Source organism: Rattus norvegicus, chromosome 1, assembly GCF_021556685.1.
Source record: "Rattus norvegicus strain SHRSP/BbbUtx chromosome 1, alternate assembly SHRSP_T2T, whole genome shotgun sequence".
Lineage (NCBI taxonomy): Eukaryota > Metazoa > Chordata > Mammalia > Rodentia > Muridae > Rattus > Rattus norvegicus.
Genome location: NC_141534.1, coordinates 213,961,226 through 213,985,040, shown reverse-complemented (window position 1 = coordinate 213,985,040; position 23,815 = coordinate 213,961,226). Strand labels below are relative to the sequence as shown.

At 40.9% G+C, this 23,815-nt stretch overlaps 1 protein-coding gene across 13 annotated transcripts in view; it reads right to left on the bottom strand.

The window, feature by feature from the left end:
• Chka (choline kinase alpha) overlaps positions 1 to 23,815 on the bottom strand; it is a 48,651-nt gene that overhangs the window by 17,293 nt on the left and 7,543 nt on the right. For 3 of the 13 annotated variants that reach the window (XR_015681055.1, XM_087647327.1, NM_001398586.1), the window contains exons 2-3: positions 16,616 to 16,727; positions 4,121 to 4,174 (exon numbers count right to left, since the gene is read on the bottom strand). Coding sequence is in view for 7 of the 13 variants with exons in the window: in NM_001398586.1 (NP_001385515.1) it covers positions 4,121 to 4,174; positions 16,616 to 16,727 (166 nt within the window). In the remaining 6 variants the exon portion in view is untranslated. Of the gene's footprint in view, positions 1 to 4,120; positions 5,009 to 5,132; positions 5,163 to 11,060; positions 11,121 to 16,615; positions 16,728 to 23,815 lie in introns of those variants that run through there. The other 10 variants (XR_015681054.1, XM_087647257.1, XM_087647286.1 and 7 more) reach the window with 7 other exon arrangements.

The following is a 23,815-nucleotide window of genomic DNA, read 5'->3' as shown; positions in this document are numbered from 1 at the left end:
TTTTTTTTTTTTTTCGGAGCTGGGGACCGAACCCAGGGCCTTGCGCTTGCTAGGCAAGTGCTCTACCACTGAGTCAAATCCCCAACCCTTTAGTTTCAGATTTAATATCCTCTTTTGACCTCTGAGGGCACCAGGCATGCACATGGGGAACTTGCAAGCAAATCACTCACAGACATAAATAAATAAAAAAAAATTTTTAAAGATACATAATATACATGTATAAAATATTAAAGGAATGAAAAATTTCCTAAAATTAGCATTTACCCATCAACAAACACAACCAAACAATATACACATCAACATTCACTCTCTAAAGATACAACGTTTCCTGATCTTTTTTTTCTACTTTATTTCAACATGAACACCCTAGTATCTGCTAGGCTACAGAGTTTAGGCAAAATACCGAAACTTTGCTTCTAAAAAACCCCCAAGAAAAATCAAAAATGTTAACATTTTACATAACCTACCACTTGTAAACAACTGATTCAAATCTGGACAATGGGAGGAAGAAATCCAGGGAGGAAGAAATCCAGGGAGAAGAGGTGGTAAGATGGCTGCCTTATTAGAAGAAGGAGCTTATTAGAAGAGAAGCAAAATGGCTGCAGACTTGGCAATGTACAAGTTGCTAGTGATAAAAACAAGAGTTTCAGAGGAGTGATGGGTACATGGATTAGATAGGAAAGGGTGAACAAAAGAAAGAGAGTCATCTAGATGGGTGAAGGAAACAAATTTATACTTTTTATTATCTTTATAAAGTTTTAGTTCTGTAGGGGAGAACTTGTAAGCTTTGTCCCTAAAACTTATATAATGTCAGGCAAGCTCTATACCACTCATCTATAGCCTCAGTTTGCTTTATCGTTTTTTAAAAAATTTACGGGGTTGGGGATTTAGCTCAGTGGTAGAGCGCTTGCCTAGCAACCGCAAGGCCCTGGGTTCGGTCCCCAGCTCTGAAAAAAAGAAAAAGGGAAAAAATTTACTTTTGGGCTGGAGAGGTGACTCAGAGGTTAAGAGCACTGACTGCTCTTCCAGAGGTCCTGAGTTCAATTCCCAGCAACCACGTGACTCACAACCATCTGTAATGGGATTGGATACCCTCTTCTGGTGTGTCTGAAGACAGTGACAGTGTAGTTATATATAATAAATAAATAAATCTTTAAAAAAAAAAGAAGAAAAGCAGGAGGGCTAGAGTGATGGCTCAGCTGCTCTTCTAGAGGTTCTAAGTTCAATTCTCAACAACCACAAGTATATATAACGGGATTCTGATGATCTCTTTTGGTATGCAGGTGTATGTGCAGGTGAAGTACTAATACACATTTAAAAAGAAAGAAACAGGGGTTGGGGATTTAGCTCAGTGGTAGAGCGCTTGCCTAGCAAGCACAAGGCCCTGGATTCGGTCCCCAGCTCCGAAGGAAGAAAAAACAAAGAAACAAGTAACTTCTGCAACTTAATATGCTAAGGTGGGCTGATATCCATGGGAGGTGAGAAGGGAAGACTAGGAAGAAAGGAGGGAGGGGAAACTTCTATCCAGAAGTAAATTAATTAATTAATGATAAAAAGAAGCAGGTAGAGATGCTACAAGAGTCCTGATGATGATCCCAGATTGCCAGTGTTAGTTAAAGGCTAAATATACCCATCTTCAGCAGGTATTAGAAAGTGAGGAAGACTTGGATGGAAGAAGCTAAGAACTATAAAGAAGATGTGTAATACTGCGTTCAGTCAAGTTAGAAGCCTGCAATTTTTCTGTATAGGGTTTTTTGTTTGTTTTTTTGCATTAAATCCTGGGAGACACACACACACACACACACACACACACACACACACACACACACACACACACACACACACACACACACGCTCTATCTTTATGTACATGCCAAAGAGGGCATCAGATCTCTGGGAATTGAACTCAGGACCTTTGGAAGAGCAGCCAGTGCTCTTAACCCCTTGAACCATCTCTATAGCCCTGCCTCAATCTTTCTCCATCAACCTCCAAGTGCTGAGATCACAGGAATGAATCATGGCTTTAAAACAAACAAAACCCCTAAAACTTAAGACGACTTAGAAAAGTCTAAAATAAAGAAATTCATTTTAAAAAGAAAAATAGAAATTTTATCAGGAAAAGTAGCAGAGATTACACTGAGGTGGAAAGGACATTAGCAAGAACATCTGACTCCTTGGAGAAGGAATGGGGGATTATGACAATAAGCTGAGAACTGAAACCCAAAGAAGAAAGAGTGGACATACTGGATGCAAGACAAAGATCCCCTCCAGAGGGGAGATGAACGAACGGGGTTGGAGTAGATGTCAGAAGTGATGCACAGTCAAAGAATGAGTTTCATACTCCATGCACAGGGTGAGGACAGGAAAGCAGCCAGAGAAAACAGATCCCTAAAACAGACTTTGGAACACCTTAGAACCCAAAGGCAAAGCTGAGGTGAGGTTTAGCAGGCGGCCAGGCAGTAAGCACTGCTGAGGTGGAACACCAGCTCTCAGGCTGTGGGGTGCAGTGCAATGAAGGCAAGCATGGAGGTGGCTGGGTTCAGCATAGTAGGTAGGGGTTACAGGTAAGCACAAAAGAGACAACTGGAAGAAAGCACTGAGGATGTATGGCGGGAAGGCCTCAGAAGCATATCAGAAGGACGGCCAATGAAGAATAAGGAGAGGACAATGTCTGCACTACAGAACTTCAAGAAGCCAAAGTAACTGCTTAAGCCCCACATGACAAAGAAGGTTCCTACCACCTTTTGGAGACAATCAGGACACACTTATGGGAGAGGACATAAGAAGGAATAATTGGAAAAGCTCAGGAGGGATTCAGTGGAGAAAAGAATATCTTGGCCACAGAACAATGGCAGGGCTCAGAAGGGACTCCAACAGGTTGTTATAGAATCTTGGCATAATGAGGGCAAGAAGCAGACAGCCCACGGCCCAGGATGAAGGCAAGGGGCCCTTCACATGAGCTGGGGTTTCTGCTGTTAAATGCTTGGAGAGAAGAAGGAAGAAGTGGGAGACAGCAGCACCTGTGAATGGCTGGATAGAAAATGTCCTCTCAGAGGGCCTCAAAGGATGACCTGTGGGATGGTCAGGCCTGGGAGCAATAGTGAGAAGAGGAGGACAATTATCACTTTTGCACTTATGTATGCATGTGTTTATATGTTTGTGTGCATATAGAGGTCAGAGGATAAATTTTGAGTTCTTTCCTCCCACTACATCAGCCTGGGGATAAAACAGGTAACAACCATACTCAGTAACCAACTGTGTGCATGCCAACCCCAAATCGCAGGAACAATCAGACCCCTGGGGAGCAGGTCCTAAGGAGGAAGGGGAGGCAGCTATGATTGTTTGTCTTTGAGGATGGCAGTTGAAACATGAGAGAGGAATAAACAAGAATATGGGTGCCAGAAGGCAACACAGAGAACTTCTGGGACAAGGGCTCTGCTACTAGGTTGCTACTGCAGCGGCAACCTGACAGGGAAAGCAGGAACCACCAGCTCACAGTCCAGAACCTTCCAGGGGTGGCCAGCTGGCCATGTCACATTGATCATCTTGTGCACACAAGTGCCCCTTCCCTGTAAGTGTGAACACACAAGAAAATGCTCACAAAGTATCCATGCTCCACCCATGCTCATTTCACATTGGAGTCTCAAGTTCCCTCGATTGCATATGTCTCAGTGTCGTTGTCTCTATTTCAGAATTTGGGAAGAAGCCTTTTCAACCTGGCTACCAAACCCAGGACAAGCACTGCCACTTCCTCAGGAGCAAGAACACCAGTGAAACAACCAGGAAATGAACTGCTTCCTAATGATGGTGAGACACTGCCAGAGGAGGCAGAAGCCTCTAAAACAGAGTATCAGAGATTATTACCTAAGCCTGCATCTCTCGGCATGTCAAACACTGCTTAGAAATTGCCACCACAGACAATTCAACTCCCTACCCTAAGGAGTTAGGAAGCCCTTGCAGCTCAGCCTAGTGAGCTGATTCCAACTGGTTGGTCCAGAGCCCCTCTTTTGAGAAAGATAAAGATCGAGTACAGAAACCAGGCCTGCCAAACCACAATTTGGTAAGGCTAAACACCACCAGTTTACAGCTCATGCAGATGAGAAGGGACTCGATTACTTACTTGAAATTCATTTTCATTCTGAGCTTGTTCGGATCCCTCTTTATTACAGGACCTCTATGAATGAGAAAAAGCAAACACTTCCGGTGAGATGGAGCACTCTGAGCAGACACTAACTTTGCAACCACAGAACGGGTGTTCACAAAACACCTCAGATATTTAACAAGGGCTTCTGGCCCCCCAGGTGACCAGCGTAGTCTAAAGGCACCAGCAGTCTCCAGCACTTGTGCCGAAACCTTCAAATACTTCATCATTTTACAAGGAAAGGGTTGTACTGCTGAGACCAAATAGCTGTGCCTCTCATGGCAGTCCCCATGTACCTTTCACAATTTCATTGTTAGAGGAAAGTCACTAGAGAGTGCTCTCTTCCAATCGGGCCTTCTAAAGCTCTGCCTGATTTAGCTATGTGGTTCTCTCAAGCGAACCTGCAAAACAGGAATGTCAACACGCCTGTGGAGGGCTGCAGGCAGCAGAGAACATGAACAGAGAGGACAGCAGTAAGCAGGTGATAAGGCTAGGGTGAGCTCTATGCACCTGCCACTTGACCAGACTAGCCCTCGGCTCCAACCAGTCGAAGTTCAATCTCAACTCTTCCTCTTGTAAATAGAGGACTGTGCATTTAAGAAAGCCCTAGGATTAGCTGATAACTGACACATTAGGAGCTACTTTTACATCAGTTTCCTTAATGAAATTACAAATTACTGGCAACCAGGCTTCTAACAATAACAACAGACTGGATCATGGACTGGGGTTAAGAACTTGGGCTATTTCTTAAAGCTCCCCCCACCCCAAGTGCTTTAAAACTGAAACACTGTCTTAGTTAATAATGGGAAGGGAAAAAAATAAAACCAGAAATATAAGAGTTTTGTCAAAATTGTACAGTCACCTGCCTTCAAAACAGTTCTTACAATTACATCAGATTTACTTGAGCCAAACCCAAAAGGAATCCTGTAAAGGAAACCTCCATAAAAGAATTTTAAGCTAACAGATTCTTGAACATCCCATAAAAACATACCTTGCCATTCCACAGCTTTATCAAAAACACCTGTACCAAGGGTGGAAAGTGTGGACAGGAAAAAAAAATGCCACGTTAAGCAACACCAGCTACTCTAGCAGCATTCAAAACACCCTTTGATAAAGCAACCGCTCTCACCATCATATACCAAATAATATTCCAACAGATATCTTAATGTGTTTGGTATAAAAGATACATTTATCTTACTTCTTTATAAAAGCAGACAATATAAACATCCATGTTCATAAAGCTATCTGCAAAGGCTCCTAACACTGGTGCTTACACATATACAATAGTAATCATAACATGCGGGTGAGTGCATCTGAACAGAACAGTCAGTACAAACATGGTGTGCTATTTTCATTTGTGTAATCTGCATTTCCCTGATGAAAATCTAGATGTTACAGGTTAAATCCCGTTACAATGAAAGGTAAAAAACCTAAAATATACCAATAGTTCTTGCCCTTTGGTGACAGTGTGTCAGCCTGAGGACAGAGTGACTCGGGATCAGAAAGCTTTACCGCTTCTTATACCCAGGGCACTCTGGCACTGACCCCATTGTGTGGACAAACACAGCAGTCCATCCCAAGGGATCTATGGATTCCTAATGAATGATGGGCTCTGCTTTTCTACTGTCAGTGCTCCCTCAAAGCACACAAAAAAGTCCTGATGCTTCTTTGCTGTGGTTGGTGTAGGCAAGCACGCACTGCACTGTGCTGCACATGGCAAACATGCTCAAGGAGTCACCAAGTGCCTCAGAGCGGACTAGCCGCCAACGCCAGGATGGGGAACTAGCTGCACATGAAGAGACCAAATGGGGCTAAATGTCTCTTTAAAGGTCTTTGTACTTTTTTTTTTTCATTCAAGGAAATTTATGAACGAAACAAGTTCTATTGTCTGATAATTACATGCTAACACACTATAGAATGTCAGAACAAATGAAGAATTTTCACATCCTATGAACTTTGCTGTAACGGGATTTGACCTGTACAAAACCCTAAATGGCTATAGTCACTCCTGTGCTGTTACTGCTCTAACTGTACCTTAGGGAGACAGTTAAAAGGCTGTTAGCTCACAGAAGTCCTTTCCCTGTCTAATGGTGCTCTCCAAAACAAGTCACTTTACCTAAAAATACAACTCCTTTTAAACATATTGTTACAATACATGGACATAAATTCTATTGCTCCTTTTCCCACACCCACTCACCCGATCCTGTTCCAAGTGGAACCTATGATTTATACCATAAGAGCACCATCACAAAGACAAGATGGACTTCTGTAGTCCCATGTTCTATTTCCTCAGTACAGAATGAGCTGGAACTCAGGAGAAAGGAGAGGAAATCTCCAAGCAGGAAGGCAGATGGCCATGAACTCATGCAAAGGCAGACACCACCTAAGGTGCACCAAGCAGACACCTTCTGTGTGTGAGTCCCAAAGACTGTTCAAACAGAAAGCAAATTGGGATTTTAGAATGTGTAATAATTTATTTTAGTGACACAATTTATTTAAGCAGGTATTAAAATACACTGCTTAAACATTGAGTACAACTTTACATTTTCCTTCAACTAACTTGAAAGTTTACTAAATTTTAACATTAGTTATTTTATTGTCTATGTGGGTGCTGGAGGCCCAAAAATAATCGATCTTTGGCAACTGACTCTCTCCTTCCACTGTGGGTTCCAGAGATTCAGCTCAGGCAGTCAGATTAGCATGGCAAATGCTTTTATTCGCCGAGCCTCTCGATGGCCCTATTTAATATTTATGTGCAGTCTTAAATTTTTTTTTATGCTGGGGATTTAGCTCAGTGGTAGAGCGCTTACCTAGGAAGCGCAAGGCCCTGGGTTCGGTCCCCAGCTCCGAAAAAAAGAACCAAAAAAAAAAAAAAAAAAAATTTTTTTTATTATTCTATGCTTCTATTTTAATCATGTGTGTACACGTGTGTGGATCTGAACATGTGTGTCCAATGACTGTTGAGGCTAGAAGGTGCTGGATTCCCTAGACTGGAATTAAACTTGACTGTGAGCCATCATGTGGGTGCTAGGAACTGAGCCTGGATCCTCTACATGTATAAGTTGTCTTAATCACTAAGCTGTCTCCCCTGTCCCTGTAAAGATTTTCTTTTTATTGACCTAGTCTTAAAGATAAAAATGTATTAAAATAGGGGTTGGGGATTTAGCTCAGTGGTAGAGCGCTTGGCTAGCAAGCACAAGGCCCTGGGTTCTGTCCCCAGCTCCGAAAAAAAGAAAAGAAAAAAAATGTATTAAAATATAAGTTCTGGGGCTGGAGAGATGGCTCAGCGGTTAAGAGCACCCGACTGCTCTTTCAGAGGTCATGAGTTCAATTCCCAGCAACCACATGGTGGCTCACAACCATCTGTAAAGAGATCTGATGCCCTCTTCTGGTGTATCTGAAGACACCTACAGTGTACTTATATATAATAAATAAATTAAAAAAAAATATATAAGTTCTGCCAGCTAAGATAAGAGAATAGAGGACTTCCATTTTCACTTCTTTCTTGTCCACTACTTAGAAGCTACTTGAAAGCAAGCACTACACTTGATGCCAGGCTTCAAAAACAAAAACAAAGAATTGACACAAATCATACTTAGGGCTTTATGGATTTGGTTGGGTTTTTGTTGTTGTTGTTTGGTTTTGTTTTGTTTTGCAGAGCAAACAAATTAAGAAAAAAAAAAAACCAAACTGATGAACTATGGAGAATAGGAGTCTTCCCAGGAGCAATGCCTTTGGTTTTGTAGCTTAAGGAATTTTTTTTTTTTTTTGTTTGCTTACTTGTTTTTGTCCAGGGTTTAGTATGCTTGGCAAATTCTCTTCTACTGTCCTTAGTTTGGTTTTACAACTTAAGTCAGACTATGAAAGTAGCAAATGTTCCTGTTACAGTTTTGATCTTCAGAAGGTTCTGTCTTAGGGTCTTGATAAGAAAATGGAACCGTGTTTTCAGTAGTTCATGCTAGCACTACTAGCATGAAGGCAGGTCTGATTCAGTGCCAGACTGGTCTACATAGTGAGTACAGGACTACACAGTGAGCAGCAAATGCACAATGTTGGAGCATAGGGTGACTACTGTGTAACTTTAGGTTGAAAAACCTACTTTAGGGGGCTGGGGATTTAGCTCAGTGGTAGAGCGCTTACCTAGGAAGCGCAAGGCCCTGGGTTCGGTCCCCAGCTCCGAAAAAAAAAGAACCCAAAAAAAAAAAAAAAAAAAAAAAAAAAAGAAAAAAGAAAAACCTACTTTAGGGCTGGAGTTCAGTGGCAGCATCCTCATGGAGCACAGGTGAGGCCTTTGGCTCAATCCCCAGCACTCACAGGGTATCTACTTTGAGTTACCTATTATTCCGAACTAGTACAAGTTTCTGTCTCTAAGTTCACTAAAACCATCACACAGAACAAATTGACTTAGCAGACTTTATTTTGGCAAGTTCTTAGTAAAAGACTCCTCAAATAATAAGAAAAATGAATTTGACTAAACTCCAGCAACAGAGGCTCACATGTGAGGTGAAACAGAGTGGCACATTGTTGTGCTCTGAGTCTGGGCCCATGAGTTTTTGTAGATAAAACTAAATTAGTGATTAGTGAAATGCATAGAGAAGGTGGTGTGAAATGACAGATAAGTATTTGAAACATTTACAATGTCTTCTTTTTAAGAGTGTGTGTGTGTGTGTGTGTGTGTGTGTGTGTGTGTGTATGTGTGTAAGTGGTCACAGGGGTCAGGTATTGGATCCCTTACAACTGGAGTTACAGGCAGTTGTGAGCAACCAAGTGAGTTTAACCACTGAACCATGTCTCCAGCCCTCATCGTCTCTTTTAAACAAATCTCTATAAAATATAAACTATAGCCTTTTTAAATGACCTGGGACTTATGGAAGATTAAGAAAGAATAACCAACAAGTGGTGGTGGTGCATGCCTTTAATTTAATCCCAGCACTGGAAAGGCTAAGGCAGACAGATCTCTGAGTTTGAGGCCAGCCTGGTCTACAGAATGAGTTCCAGGATAGCCAGCACTACATAGAAAAACCTTATCTTGAAAAAACTAAAAGAAAGAAATAAAGTAAGAAAGAAAGGGGGGAAGGGAGGGAGGGAAAGAAAAGAAAAAAAGAAAAGAAAAACCTAAAACAGTCTGTTTAGTCTGGAATAAGGGCCAACATACCCTGAAGGACTAAGCAGAACCTGAGCATCTTTGGGGCTTTAGTCCCTAGGATCCCAGGAGAGAAGGAACTACCTCTTACTGAGCGTCAGAAGCCCTTACTGTGTAGCCCAGGCCTGGCTTTGAAGACCTAAAGTCTTCACCCCAGCTCTCCAACCACATTTAATTCTGGGTGATACATCTTTTGTTGTTGTTGTTTTTTAATGTTTTTGAGAAAAGATCTCAGTATGTTCCTCGATGGCCTGGAACTTTGAGATCTTCCTGCCTCCTGCCTTCTGAATGCTGAGATTAAAGGCCGGCACTATCATGTCTGCCAAGAGACGTCATGCCTAACATGGAAGCAGCACCATAACTCCGCCCAGTTCCTGCCGCTAATTAATGTTATTGTCCCATCTCAAGTGAGGCTAGGAAACAACAAACAAACAAAACCCTGAAGAAGCCAGAGTTGGGGCTCTCACAAAGTCATAAAACTCAACTAACAATGTAATTATCTGACAGCAAGGACACCCTCCTCCCCCTTTCCCCCCTTTTTGGTGTTTGAAAAGTGGAACTACAGCTTGGTTTAAAATTTGTACTGTTTCTATCACTAATAAAGTTGTGGCTTCTTGTTGAAAAAAAAAAAGACAACTAACATTTTTACTTTTTGTTATTGCTATGTATGTGTACATGTATGTGTATGAATGCAGATGTTCACAATCCATGATGTCCTTGTGCTGGTCAGAAGACAATTTTCAGGAGTCATTTCTTTCCTTCCATCATGGGTTTTAAAGATCAAACTCACTTACTTCATCAAGCTTGCTGGGGATTGCTTTACGCACTGACTCACTTGCTGGCCCTCAGCATTTTGTAGCATGTGTGCTTCTCAGTATTATCATAAGGCATAGCCTTCCACCTCCTTGGTTTCAATGTTAAATAAAGGAAAAATAATTTTTTCCCCAGCACTGTAAAATTACTGAACAGGTTACAAGGTTACAAGATCGCAATAAATGCTTTAAAATGCAGCTTATATAATTACCTCATGGAATCTAAATAAGCCATTTCTATGACTATGTCTTATTATTATCTAGTCCACCTTCTTGTACCTGAGTTATCTTTAACATGGGTGGCAGATCGGAACCTCTAAGAGGCCTTGGGGACATATGCCAACATTGGAAAGTGGAAGCCGGAGACCGGGGGCTCCTTTCAACACATTCTCAGGGTTCAGGACTTTTCTAGTCAATCTGGTGACTGACCCACGTCTTCTTGCATTTCCAAGGGTTGTGAGTGAGTTTTCCCAGAGGCTCTCACCTCTCTGGTATGGCGTACTTCCAGGTTAAGTCAGCACTGCTGTGCTCCACACAGGAAATGGCACCCAGGGCTGAGGGTGAAGAAGAGTGTCTATGCCTAACTTTAGCCCCACTCCCAAAAGATATATGTACATGGTGTGCTGGAGCTGAAGGAAGACCCTGAATACGTCAACCTCGTTCTCAAACTGAAGCCATGAATTTTGAAGATTATTAAATGTTTGTCATTTTCTACTGAGGAAACAGAAGATAGGGGTCTAGTTTGCCTTGGACAAAAAAAGCCAAAGGAAAGGTGGTATTTCATTCAATACATAACATTCTGAAATCTTAATCACTGCACCTCTCTAAGCACAGAGCACTGTAGCTGCTGCTACTTAACAAGCATTACAGTTTTCTTTTTAAAAAGCATTTCTTGAATCCAAAAACTACATAAAGACATGAGAGCTGTAGAGAACGCTCCAACTTCAGAGATCTCATACTATACCGTGAATCGTGTCTGTCACCTGGAAACCAGAGTGCTCCAGGCACGATCGCATGGACAAGCCTGCAGCAGAGAACACATGCACACAGCTAAAGTGGTACATTACCCCCACACCCTTCACTCCCCCAATACATTCCTTCCCAGAGAGGGGCGGGCTGTGGTCAAGTCATCATTCCAGAGATCAGATCTGCATTGGCTTTGTGCTAAAATCCCAAACATTTACGACCAGCAAGACAAAACCACTTTGAATACGCCAAAATGAGACAGTCAGTCTGTGGTTTATTTATTTACCAAAAGGCACCAAAGCAGGTATTGAAGGACAATAGGTAGTGATTTGGCAACTACATCTGGAGAGCATTAGCTGAGAAATGCTAGTGGGTGCCCATGATGGGAGCGTTTCACTTCTGAGGATGAGGTTCCAGCTGCCTCAGAAACAGATGTAATTACACTGTTCTCGAAGCACAGGGAATCTTTGTTAACTTGGACTCATAATGATATTAATGTAACAAGGAAAAGGTGGCAGTTCCCAGACCTTAATGCCAGGGCCTGGCTCTCCACCAGTCACTGCACAAAGTATGACCTGAATTCTTCACAGAAAGAAACTGAGTTCTCGGTAACCAATAGTTCTGTACTATCTATAAGCTACTCTTACTGTGAATTAATTTTTTAAACTGTAATTAAGAGAATATAAGAAGACATTGTGTTTTCTTCTGAACTCAAAAGGGACAATGTTCTTAATTATAATCTTTGGATCAGTGATACATATCTGCTTTGTGCCTTGTACCTTTAATTATATTATAGTTAGTATTCAAACAAGCCTTCTGTTATTTTTTGCAGACAGAACCAGAAGGAGCTCTCTTTGATGTGTTACAGATACTCATACCCAGGCTGTCCACAGTGGTGAGGCCAGTCCTGCTGCTCACGCAGAGGATCTGGTCTAACATTATGGTTCTGACACAGGGAAGGCAAGGCACCCTCTGAGCCTTCTGTCAACTTGAATAGCTGACACCACATGAACAATACATACTGACATTTGTGTCTTCCACAATTCATGATAAATAAACTAGTTATTTATAATCAGCTAAACTTGTCTTGCTAAAGCATGTTTCAGAGCTCACATTCCCTCCCAGTATCAGAAAGAAAAAAATTCAAGTCACATTGATATCTGGCTCTAGAAGTCTAAGCTCTCTTCTAATAATTATATCACCATCCAAAGTGGAAAAGGCTGAACTATTTATTTACTTTTCAAATTTTCCATTAAACGACTTTAGTTCACAGTAATTTTATATTTGAGCTTTGTTTTCATTATCTATCCAACTAATAAAAACAGCCTCTTCGTGAAAATAGAAGCTAAGCTACGTAAAGTCACTAAACTATGCTGCCATGTTAAAAACAACCCAGTATGTTCATGTTTCAAAATTTCCTACAAATATTGCAGTGTGGACCTTGTCTCATCTTGTGCTCATATTTTCAAAAGAAACTATTCTTACCCTTTTTAAACACAGGACTTTTACAGATTCCCATAAACCTCACAGAAATCCTAAACAGAACCTGAAGACACAATAGGGAAATTTGCTTATTTCTCATCTAATAGAGAATATTAGGGGAATAGGAAGAGATGGATGTTTGGGGGACACAAACTGTGGGCCTTAACCCATTCAGAGGGGTAAGCCAGTGTTACCTCTTGGTTTTCTCGTACTAAACCTCAGAACTGCACCAAAGAGCAGTCATTTCACTGTGACTACGGGAATAAAGGACATTAGAATCTCAAAGTACCAGGATGGGAAATGAAAAGGCTAAGAAGCAGCTAGTTATTCTAAACCAAACAGTAATAGATCAAAGAATAAGCTTAAGACATATTTCCATTTAGTATCTGATTCTCAGAAGTAAGAAGTTCAAAATGCTTAAAGCAAGAATGGGAAAAGTGAAAGGAAGGATATACTAAATTAAATCAGTCCTACAATTAAGCAAAACATCAAAAAAAAAATCTGAAAAATAAGTCTGCCATTACATGTAGTTGTCTTCAACTAATATTCTTCAAGGAGAGAGGAAGGTGTGGCCCTTAAAGGGTACTATGGCACTTATACTGCTGGCCGGGGAGACACTTCATTTGTGTCTGGATAAACACAAATGATGGGGGCTTCCATTATGTAGTAGAGATAAAAAAGGAGAAAAACAGAAGTTGAATCCTCCTATGATTTAAGCATTCCTTTAGTGCAGGGGTTTACTAAAGCAATGGGATTTATTGTTACTAAGGTAATGAGATTTCTGTTCTCAGCTACACGTGAAAATGGCAGTCTACTCTGAATGTTGGTGAGCGTCTTATTGTGAGGATAACACATCATCCTCACCATAGACCTTAAACATTTCCTTCCTTACTTCAACTCATTCTGAAAGTTCTAAAAGAGAAAAAATAAAATAAAATCACACACTAAATTAGATGTAAGAAAGTTTAAATCCTCTAGGCTGGCAGCAAATATCCCTGCTAGACCTTACATAGTTTGAGATCCCCACTTCACCTCAAAAAAAAAAAAAAAAAATTGCAATTTGAGTGGCTGGAGAGATGGCTCAGCAGTTAAGAGCACTGACTACTCTTCCAGAGGCCCTGATTTCAATCCCCAGCAACCACATGGTGGCTCACAACCATCTGTAATGGGATCCCAAGGGGCCTCCTCTGGTGTGTCTGAAGACAGCTACAGTGTACTCACATAAATAAAATAAATCTTTAAAAATAAATAAATAAATAGATAAATAAATAAGTAATGCAACTTGAAGCTGTAAGTTCATGACTTTACTATTTAAACTTCAGTAGGAAAACTGCACTTAAGCTAACTATATTAATTATATGAAAATAAGAATTCTCATCTATGAAACAAATGAAAACCCTTTTTCTGTCAAAAATTGTTTTACTTTTTATTACATCAAATGTGAGACTGTTTGTTATATGCTTTTCCTTTCTTTCTTTCTTTCTTTTTTATTTTTTGTTGGTTTTTTTAGTGGCTGGCAAACATGGGATGTCACTTTAGGAATGAAAGATGGTTTAACATTTTCCAAATTACAAAACAATAAAAACAACAACAAAAAAAAAAAAAGAAAGAAAGAAAAGAAAAGAAACCCCAAAAACCTAGAGAAATGTACCTCTCCCCAAATCAAATGGTCTACTTGTAAAATATATTTTACTCTATTAGATGGTAAGAGTTAATTCTACCTTACACAGCTTTAACTACTCTGCTATTTAAATGTTCTTACATCTGATTAGTGTGTTCAGTGTTGTTGCCCATGTGCTAAAGCACACAGTGGAGGTCAGAGAACGGTTTCCAGGACTTCGTCCTCTCCTTCTACCATGTATGCTCAGGGATTGAACTTGGCTCACCTGGCAGCCAGCAGGCACCTTTACCTGCCGAGCCACCTTGCGAGCCTACATTCTGCTATTTATTTTTGAGTTGCCTAACAGTATGTGTGTTTTTCTCAAAAATAAACTGAGGTATAGAATTCGTTTTGAAAGAAAACTATAGGGGCTGGGGATTTAGCTCAGTGGTAGAGCTAAGGAAGCGCAAGGCCCTGGGTTCGGTCCCCAGCTCCGAAAAAAAGAACCAAAAAAAAAAAAAAAAACAAAGAAGAAAAGAAAACTATTTGCAGACACTTGCATTATCTTAACTAATTTAAGACTTCTAGACTGTTGTGACTCCAGGCTGGCTTCTGCAAAGTCACTTATATGGCACCCACACATACAGTTCAGCTATCCAGTAGATTAACTTCCAATTTGAATAGAATGTAAATTTAACTCATCAATCACATTTCAAGTGTCTAACATTCACATGTACTTAGGTGGTGACAATCACATTAGACAAACTGTAAAGCACAGTTGCAGAGCTTTTCAAACTCTCATTACTGCAGCAAGGTCTAGGCATGGCAGCTCAGGCCTATAATCCCAGTATTCTAACTTGAAGGCCAAGATAAGGGCACTGCTGTGAGTTTGAGGGTAGCCTGCTTGGGCTACGGTGTGAAGATCCTGTCTCAAAAAACAAAATGAAAGTTTTAGTATAACACATGGAAGAACATAGCGTGAGCATTTAAAATGCTTCACTGGGGCCAGAGAGATGGCTCAGTGGTTAAGGACACTGCTCTTCCAGAGAACATGGGTTCAAATTCTAACATTCACACGAGAGCGCACAACATGCCTCAAAGTGCAGTTTCAGGGGATCCACTATCTTCTTTCATCTCCTTGGGCACTAGGCACATACCTAGTGCACATGCAGGCAAATATGCCCATACACATAAAATAATACTTAAGAATGCTTGTATTTGAGCTGTGCAGAAACGGCAGACCGGATCAGATGACGTAGCCGTTTGAGCAGTTAAACACACTGCTGCAATAGGAAACGCTTTAAAAGATCAAAAGTGGATACATCAGGCAGTGATATTCAAGGGAAAAGTTAATACTGACTCATTAAATGTGCCTAAAGGACACCTATTACTTCAAAACTATGCTTTAAAAATGTTACTTTTGGGCTAGAGAGATGACACAGTGGTTGAGAGCACTGGTGATCTTCTAGAGGTTCAGAGTTCAATTCCCAGCACCTACACGGCAGTTCAAAGTTCTATATCTCCAGACCCAGATGACCTGATGCCTTCTTCTGGCCTTTAAAGGAACCAGGCATGCAAGTGATGCACAGATACATATGCACGCAAAGCACCCATACACACAAAATACATTTAATAAACAAAGCAAAACTACAGTTTGGCAGCAAGCCTAGTGATACATGGCTGTAATCACAGAATGCAGGAAGCCAAAACAGGAGGATCTCAAGTCTAAGACCTGTTTGGATTAATATAGTGAGTTCCAGGCCATCATGGGCTACAGTGAAATCCTGACTCAAAAAAAAAAAAAATCAAACTAAATAAAATAAGATTATTAATCTAACAAATTAAAAGCTTTAAAGAACTCTCACCTGCACTGAGGTCATACTTTGTTAACTATAACATTCTTTAAAACTCAAACAATTCAAACAGGATGCTAATATTGTACATACTTTGAGTAAGAGGAGTTGCTCTTACAGAGAGCCTAAGTAGAATTCCCAGCACCTACATCACAGCTCACAACCATTTTAACTCCAGTCCTAGGGGATCTGATGCCCTCTTCTGGCCTCCACAAGTACTACATGCACATGGTAGACACAGGCAAACAACCATATGCATAAAATCAAAATATTTTAAACAAAAGTTATACATACAGGATAAAATATTGCTGATTAAGTCTAAAATACCTTCCCCATGTTAAAATTTATCATTTAAGAATGAACTGAAGTTCAATGTAGAAATCACTATCAAAGTCAGGTCAACCTTATGATTTCTCTAGAGTCCTAGTTTACTAATATTAGATTAAAAAATAAGAAGTGATAGACTGTAAACAATAAGCCAAGTGTGCAGCCCAATTAAAATAAAAGCAGTAAGTATCTTTAGTACATGTCTACAGTATTTAGGATCTCTTTGCAGGTATCTTAGGAAAGAGTGAAATGTCAGTGGACCGACCCCTCCCAGGTGAACCCTGAACTCACCATCTTTAAGATTGCCCCATACAGTCGCAAGAGCACTTTCCGAGGTTCATCACCAACACTGGCTATGGAGTCTGGCAAGGAACACTGGAACAGCATGTTACTGAGACCACCCCTGCGAGAGAATACACAGAAGGAAAAGCTCAGACATTCTTCCTGGGTGAATACAGACCAGTTGACAGATACTCACCTGAATCTTGGTGGATTCTCTCAGGATACTTGAAAGGTAGACTCCCATTTTCAAACAAATGAGTCCAATTGAATAGATAAATCCTCAATCTGGGTTTTCTAGAGTTGGGACCATTGAATCACCCTTGTATATCTTTTTTTTCTTTTTCTTTTTTCTTTTCTTTTTTTCGGAGCTGGGGACTGAACCCAGGGCCTTGCGCTTCCTAGGCAAGCACTCTACCACTGAGCTAAATCCCCAACCCCCACCCTTGTATATCTTAAACATGAGAAGGACCAAGGAAGAAGCTCCTTGGCACTAAGAATGGGAATACTCAGGTGCCTCTGCAAATCAATTATTTTTCTAACCTACAGCTTCCATTATACTATCCTGATCACTATCAAAATCTTTGGACAACTTTTTTATTCATTGGTAGAGTGTTTGCCACTGAGTAGATGTGGAGATCAGAGGACAAGCAGGCAGAACCTAGTGCTGTCCTTCTGTGATTCAGTCTCAGGGAGCACTCATGTTAGCAGGCTTGGAGGTAAGTTATCTTGTCCAGTGAATACTCCTTACCCAGCTGGGACGATCTTAAGACTTCTCCAGGGCTTTTTATTTGGTGTGTGAGTCTGAGACTTAACTATTTTATGCTAAGGTTAGTAAAAATACCTATCATTTTTTAACTAAGTCTTTAAAAAAAAAAACCTAAAACATTAGGGGCTTTTAGGAGATAATAATAACCTACAGTTATTTTCAGCTTTCACTGCTAAACCCAAAAGCAAACTACATGGTCCTTTAAACAGTAAACAGGAGAAAATCAACTGCTTTGGCTGGAGAAGACCAGGGACAGAAGATAATTGTTAAAAATGAACATTCTTAAAATGAAATTCTGTGCAATTATTGTACTGGCTGATTTTGTGTATCAACTTGACACAAGCTGGAGTTATCACAGAGAAAGGAGCCTCCCTTGAGGAAATGCCTCCATGAGACCCAGCTGTAAGGCATTTTCTCAATTAGTGATGAAGGGGAAGGGCCCCTTGTGGGTGGCACCATCACTGGGCTGGTAGTCTTGGGTTCTATAAGAAAGCAAGTTGGGGATTTAGCTCAGTGGTAGAACGCTTGCCTAGGAAGCGCAAAGCCCTGGGTTCGGTCCCCAGCTCCAAAAAAAAAGAACCAAAAAAAAAAAAAAAAACATTAACAGCAGAAGTTAAACCGGGCTGGGGATTTAGCTCAGAGGTAGAGCGCTTGCCTAGGAAGCGCAAGGCCCTGGGTTCGGTCCCCAGCTCCGAAAAAAAGAACCAAAAAAAAAAAAAAAAAAAAAAAAAAGAAAGCAAGCTGAGAAAGCCAGTAAGTAACATCTCTCCATGGCCTCTGCATCAGCTCCTACTCCCTGTGTGAGTTCCAGTCCTGACTTCCTTTGGTGATGAACAGCAATGTGAATGTGTAAGTTGAATAAAAATTCTCCTTCCCAACTTGCTTCTTGGTCATGATGTTTGTGCAGGAATAAAAACCCTGACTAAGACACTTAAGAACTATGGATAATTGCCTAGCAAGCGCAAGGCCCTGGGTTCGGTCCCCAGCTCCGAAAAAAAAGAAAAGAAAAAAAAAAAAAAGAACTATGGATAAAAAGGACTTCAACTGTGGTTTCCTAATTCCTATTCTGATTCCTGTTCAAGATCTAAGAACCCCAAGCTGGTCTAGAACTTTCTCCAGGTATGTAACACCATACCGTTTGATTCCCACCCCCACCCCCAATCGGTTAAAAACTTCTAAATACTACTATACAACTGTACTCAGTTTAGGCTTTTGTTTGTTTCGATTAGGTTTTGTAAGACAGGGTACCATATATGCCAGACTAATCTCAACCTCACTTCATTCACTATGTAGCCAAGGCTGGCTTTGAACTCCTGATTCTCCTGCTAAGATAAGTCTCACCCAAAGCCCCAGGGATTATAGTTGGTTGGAACACATCTAGTTGAAGAAGTTTTTCAGTAGGCTGCTAAAAACAATCCTCAATGTCTAGGAATGACAGCAAGAGTATAGGCTTATTCCCAGAAGACAAGGCAGTTGTCACTTTAGTTTAAAAGTCCAGGAAGAAGTCTCCAGGGAGAAGAACAGCAGCTTTCCTCTTCCTAAATTAAGCTGGGGTAGTGCCTCCCTTTGCTGGGCTTATCACAATTCACCACCATAAGCAGCTACAGCCAGCAGGAGCTTCTGACTACCAAGCAACAGGACAGGCCTCGTTTTTCTTCCTGTCACATCCTCTCCAAAGCCTAGTCAAATAAATGCCAGCACAGATGAACTACTGTTCTAAACTGTGTGACTTGATTCCAAGTTTGTCTTCATAGTCACAAAAGGCAGGCATGCTAAGAGAGCCAAAAACAAGCTCACAATTCAGACATCCTTAGTCTATTGTGTTACCTGCAGTTTCAGTTAGGCAACACACTGCAGTGAATAAGCTGTCTGTTACAGTTTGATGTTAGTCAGAATGAGTGAAATAGGGTCATTACACCAGCAGCCGAAGAACTATGAGAAACTAAACCAAGAAAAAAAAACCACACACATTGACCAATTAGTCAATCCTATGATTGGCAACAAGTCTGCTGCCAACAAAGGCCATAGAAATGGCAGTTAAAAATGCAACTGCCATATAAAATTATCAAAAATATAGATACTATTTCTCAAGGACTTCAAAGATTTTGAACCCACAAATTTAGCATCTTGTATAGTATTTTACAATAAACATGAGTCCCAACACAGCATAGCAAACACAAGATACTGAAGCCAAAAACAAAAATGACACAACACAAACACCAGCACAACCAGTAGGAAACAGCAAAGAACAGTAGAGCCAGGTAAATCTCCCTGAGTTCTAAGTCAGCCAAGAATACATAATAAAGAAAAAATAATTCTTGGGTTACATTTATAACTACTGGGTTTTTGTTTTATTTTGTTTTGTTAGGTGTTCTATCCCACAAAAATTAAATAAGTAAACATATTTGAAAGTATGCATACAGATGACTCACAGAGTTTACTGGCCTGGAGTCATCACTGTGAACATATCACTGTAGCTGCTGGGAGAAAGGGCAGGAAGATACTGAGTGAAACTCATATGTGAATGGATTCCAGATTAGATTATGAAATGTTTTTGATTCTTATAAACATGTTTTTTTTTTTTTTTACCTCATACTTTTTCTTTAAAAATATAGTGTTGGGGGCTGGAGAGATGGCTCAGTGGTTAAAGGCACTGACTGCTCTTCCAGAGGTCCTGAGTTCAATTCCCAGCAACTACATGGTGACTCACAACCATCTGTAATAGAACCCCATGCCCTCTTCTGGTGTGTCTGAAGACAGCTACAGTGTACTCATATAAATAAAAATAAATAAATCTTAAAAAAATATATAGTGTTGGTGGCACTGGCCTTTAATCCCAATGTTAGGTCGCGGGTGGTACATATATCCAGAAATAAGCACATGCTGGACTACCAAAGCATTTCTTTCTTTTTTTTTTTTCGGAGTTGGGGACCGAACCCAAGGCCTTGTGCTTCCTAGGTAAGCGCTCTACCACTGAGCTAAATCCCCAGCTCCCCAAAGCATTTCTAGTAGTTAGATAAAAACCAGCATTCCTTCAGAACTTGTAAAATAGGTTCCTGTCACCCAAAAGGAGTAATTTCCCTTGCCTCTGGCAGAAGCCATGTAAAATCCAGAAGAGTAATACATATAATTCCAGTGTGCCTCTGTCATGATGAAGGGCAGAGACAGGAGAATCCCAAAAGCTCATGGGCCAGCTGCCTAGTATATGCAATGAAGAAACACTGCCTCAAACAAAGGCAAATGTTGAGGTCTAACCTGAGGTTGTTAGCCACGAAACTCCATACATGTGCTATGGAATGTACCTGCTAGGGTGAGAGTGTGTGTGTGTGTGTGTGTGTGTGTGTGTGTGTGTGTATTTGTACATTTCAAAGATTTTCAAAGATGAGCTAGCAGCCTGGCCCTTCTCACTGTTCCCCTACCCTAAGACTCCCTTCACCTCAGAGCTTCCCTCCCCAGCTACTCACCCTGCTTATATTCCACATGATCTGTTCAACCTGTGCTCTCTTAATCCTCATGAAAATAGCCCAGTCTGCTTCCTTTTCTCTCTGCACTGCACACCCTTGCATATAACCAACACTCAGGAGGTTGAAGCAAACAGGTATCTCTGAGTCCCAGGACAGTCAGATAGGACTCCGAGGTCTCTAATACACACACAAACACACACACACAAACACACACACACAAACACACACGCACATGTACACACCGTTATCTAAAGCTTTCTGTAAAGTTCCTTAGTCCAATCACACAGCATTTGGTATATTCTGAACACTCCCCAAGAAGACTTTTTGGCCCAGATGTCTCTCATTCCTGGATTTCCTAACAAGAACTCTTAAAAAAAAAAAAAAAATTGCCATCTATGGGGCCAGTCACTTTAGTTCCAGCACTCAAAGAGGCTCAGCCCTCAGAAGGCAGAGGCAGGAAGATCTCTGAGAGTTTGAGGCCATCCTGGTCTATGTATCATCTCTAGGGCAGCCAGGGCCACACAGTAAGTCTCTCATTTTAAGCCTCATGTAAGGACTAAGTGTACTCTACTGGTTTCACCCATCATTTTACTTTAAATAATGAGAGTTTCAAGTTGGAAAGATGGCTCAGTGGTTAAGAGAGGTGTCTGCTCTTCCAGAGGTCCTGAGTTCAATTCCCAGGAACCATGTGATGGCTCACAACCATCTGTAGTGAGGTCTGATGCTCTCAGGTGTACATGCAGATAGAGCACTCGTATACATTAAGTAAATATAAATAAATCTTTAAAAACTAGTATGATCTTATTTAAAACAAAACAAAAACAAAAAACTAGAGTTTTAACTGGGTAGCACAGGCCTTTCTTTAATCCCCATACTTGGAAAGCAGAGGCAGGTGGATCTCTGTGAGTTTGAGACTAGTCTGGTCTACTGAGTAAGTTCCAGGACAGCCAGGAAACCCTGTCTCAAAAAACAAAACAAACAAATAAAAAACCTCAAGAACTGGTTAGCTTGCTTCATTCTCCCAACTTGTCCTTCTCAAGACTTCAGGAAAGGAAGAAAGAAAACAGCCTGTTTCCTGTGGGAGGTAAACAGAGACTTGTCTTCTGACTTGAAAGGCAGTGTTAGCTCAAGAGCAGCAAATACCAATCACCCAGGAGACTTAAGAGTGGGGACTGAGTCCCACACACAACAAAACCCCAGCTGGAACATGAGAAGAAAACAAGATGGCCAGGCCCTCAACAGCTGCAAACAAATATTGTCCTCTGTCTCACCAGTTTCAAAGCCCTTCAGGATGAGACACCACAGCATTGCTCTTAAACCATTGTTCACTCCCAGGCACAGGGAGCCTGTCCAACCTTGGTGTCCAAGTACAGAGTAGTCAAATACAGGCAGCTTCTCAAACCTTGGCAACCTATTTACTGTCTCCAATCACTGGGCACTCTCAAGTCAGGCTGGCTGTGAAAACTGCTTTTCATGTTTGGCTGCTCTGAAAAGTTCACATACATGATATGTATCTTCCACATATAAAAGGAAGTGAAATCTGATGAAATACTGGCACCAAACTTTCACAATCCTAAGAGTAAACCCAAGTAACCATGACTTACTTATTCCACATCATATGGCCTACATTAAAACATCCTTGAGCACCTGGAAGCTGACATACATGTAATTATGGCAACTTACTAATATCCATTTCTTGGGCAGGTGACACAACCCTTTAACCTTAGCAATTGGGAAGCAGAGGCAGGAGGATCGCTTGTGAGTTCAAGCCAGCTAGGGCTTCATAGAAAGACCCTTTACAAAAAGAAAATAAAAACTTAAAATAAAACAACAACCCTGGGGCTGGGGATTTAGCTCAGTGGTAGAGCGCTTGCCTAGGAAGCGCAAGGCCCTGTGTTCAGTCCCCAGCTCTGGAAAAAAAGAACAAAAAAAAAAAAAAAAAACAAAACAAAAAAAAAAAAAAAACCAAAACACCTAACAAAACAAAACTAAACTAAACAAACAAAAAACATTCAAAGCCTCAAATCGGTCTAAAGCCAGCAAATGTGAGGCCAGCCTGACTTATATAAGTTTCAAAAGCAAAATTTGCTAACTAAGTGTAGTGGCACATTCCTTTAATCCCAGTGCTTTAGAGACAGAAGCAGGTTGATCTCTATATGTTTGACGTCAGCTTGATCTATATAGTAAGTTCTTGGCCAATCAAGAGAGAGTGGGTTGGGGATTTAGCTCAGTGGTAGAGTGCTTGCCTAGCAAGCGCAAGGCCCTGGGTTCAGTCCCCAGCTCCGGAAAAAAAAAAAAAAGAAAAAAGAAGAAAGAAAAAAGAAAAAAGAGAGATCCTTAGCCACAGAGAGATCCTGTCTAAAATAAATGCATGGATGGATGGATGGATGGATGGATGGATGGATGGATGGATGGATGGATGTGTGTGTGTGTGTGTGTGTGTGTGTGTGTGTGTGTGTGTGTGTGTGTGTGTATCTCCAGCACTGGGAAGCATAGGACCCCCTGGGTTTGCTGACTAGCAAGTCTAGGCAGATTGGTGAGCTCTACATTCAATAAAAGACCCTATCTAAAATATAGGGTGCAGGACTAAAGAGATGGCTCAGTAGTTAAAAGCACTGATTGCTCTTCCAGAGGATCTGGGTTCATTTTCCAACACCCATATGGGAGCTCACAACTGTTTGTAACTCCAGTTCCAGGGGACCCAACAACCTCACACAGACATATATGCAGGCAAAACAACCAATACAAATAAAATAAAAATAGATCATTAAAAAATGGACAGTGATTAAAGACAATGCTAGATATGACTTCTGGACTCTACGCAGATGCATACACATATAATTTTTAAAAGTAAACCAAAAGGAATAGTGACTATGGTCAAATATTTGAAAATAAAGAAGCCTGACTTTGACTACTCGCCACCTTTCAGGGTTCAGGAGTACTCTCCCCATTTCACAAAATAATTCCATATGTCTCCTT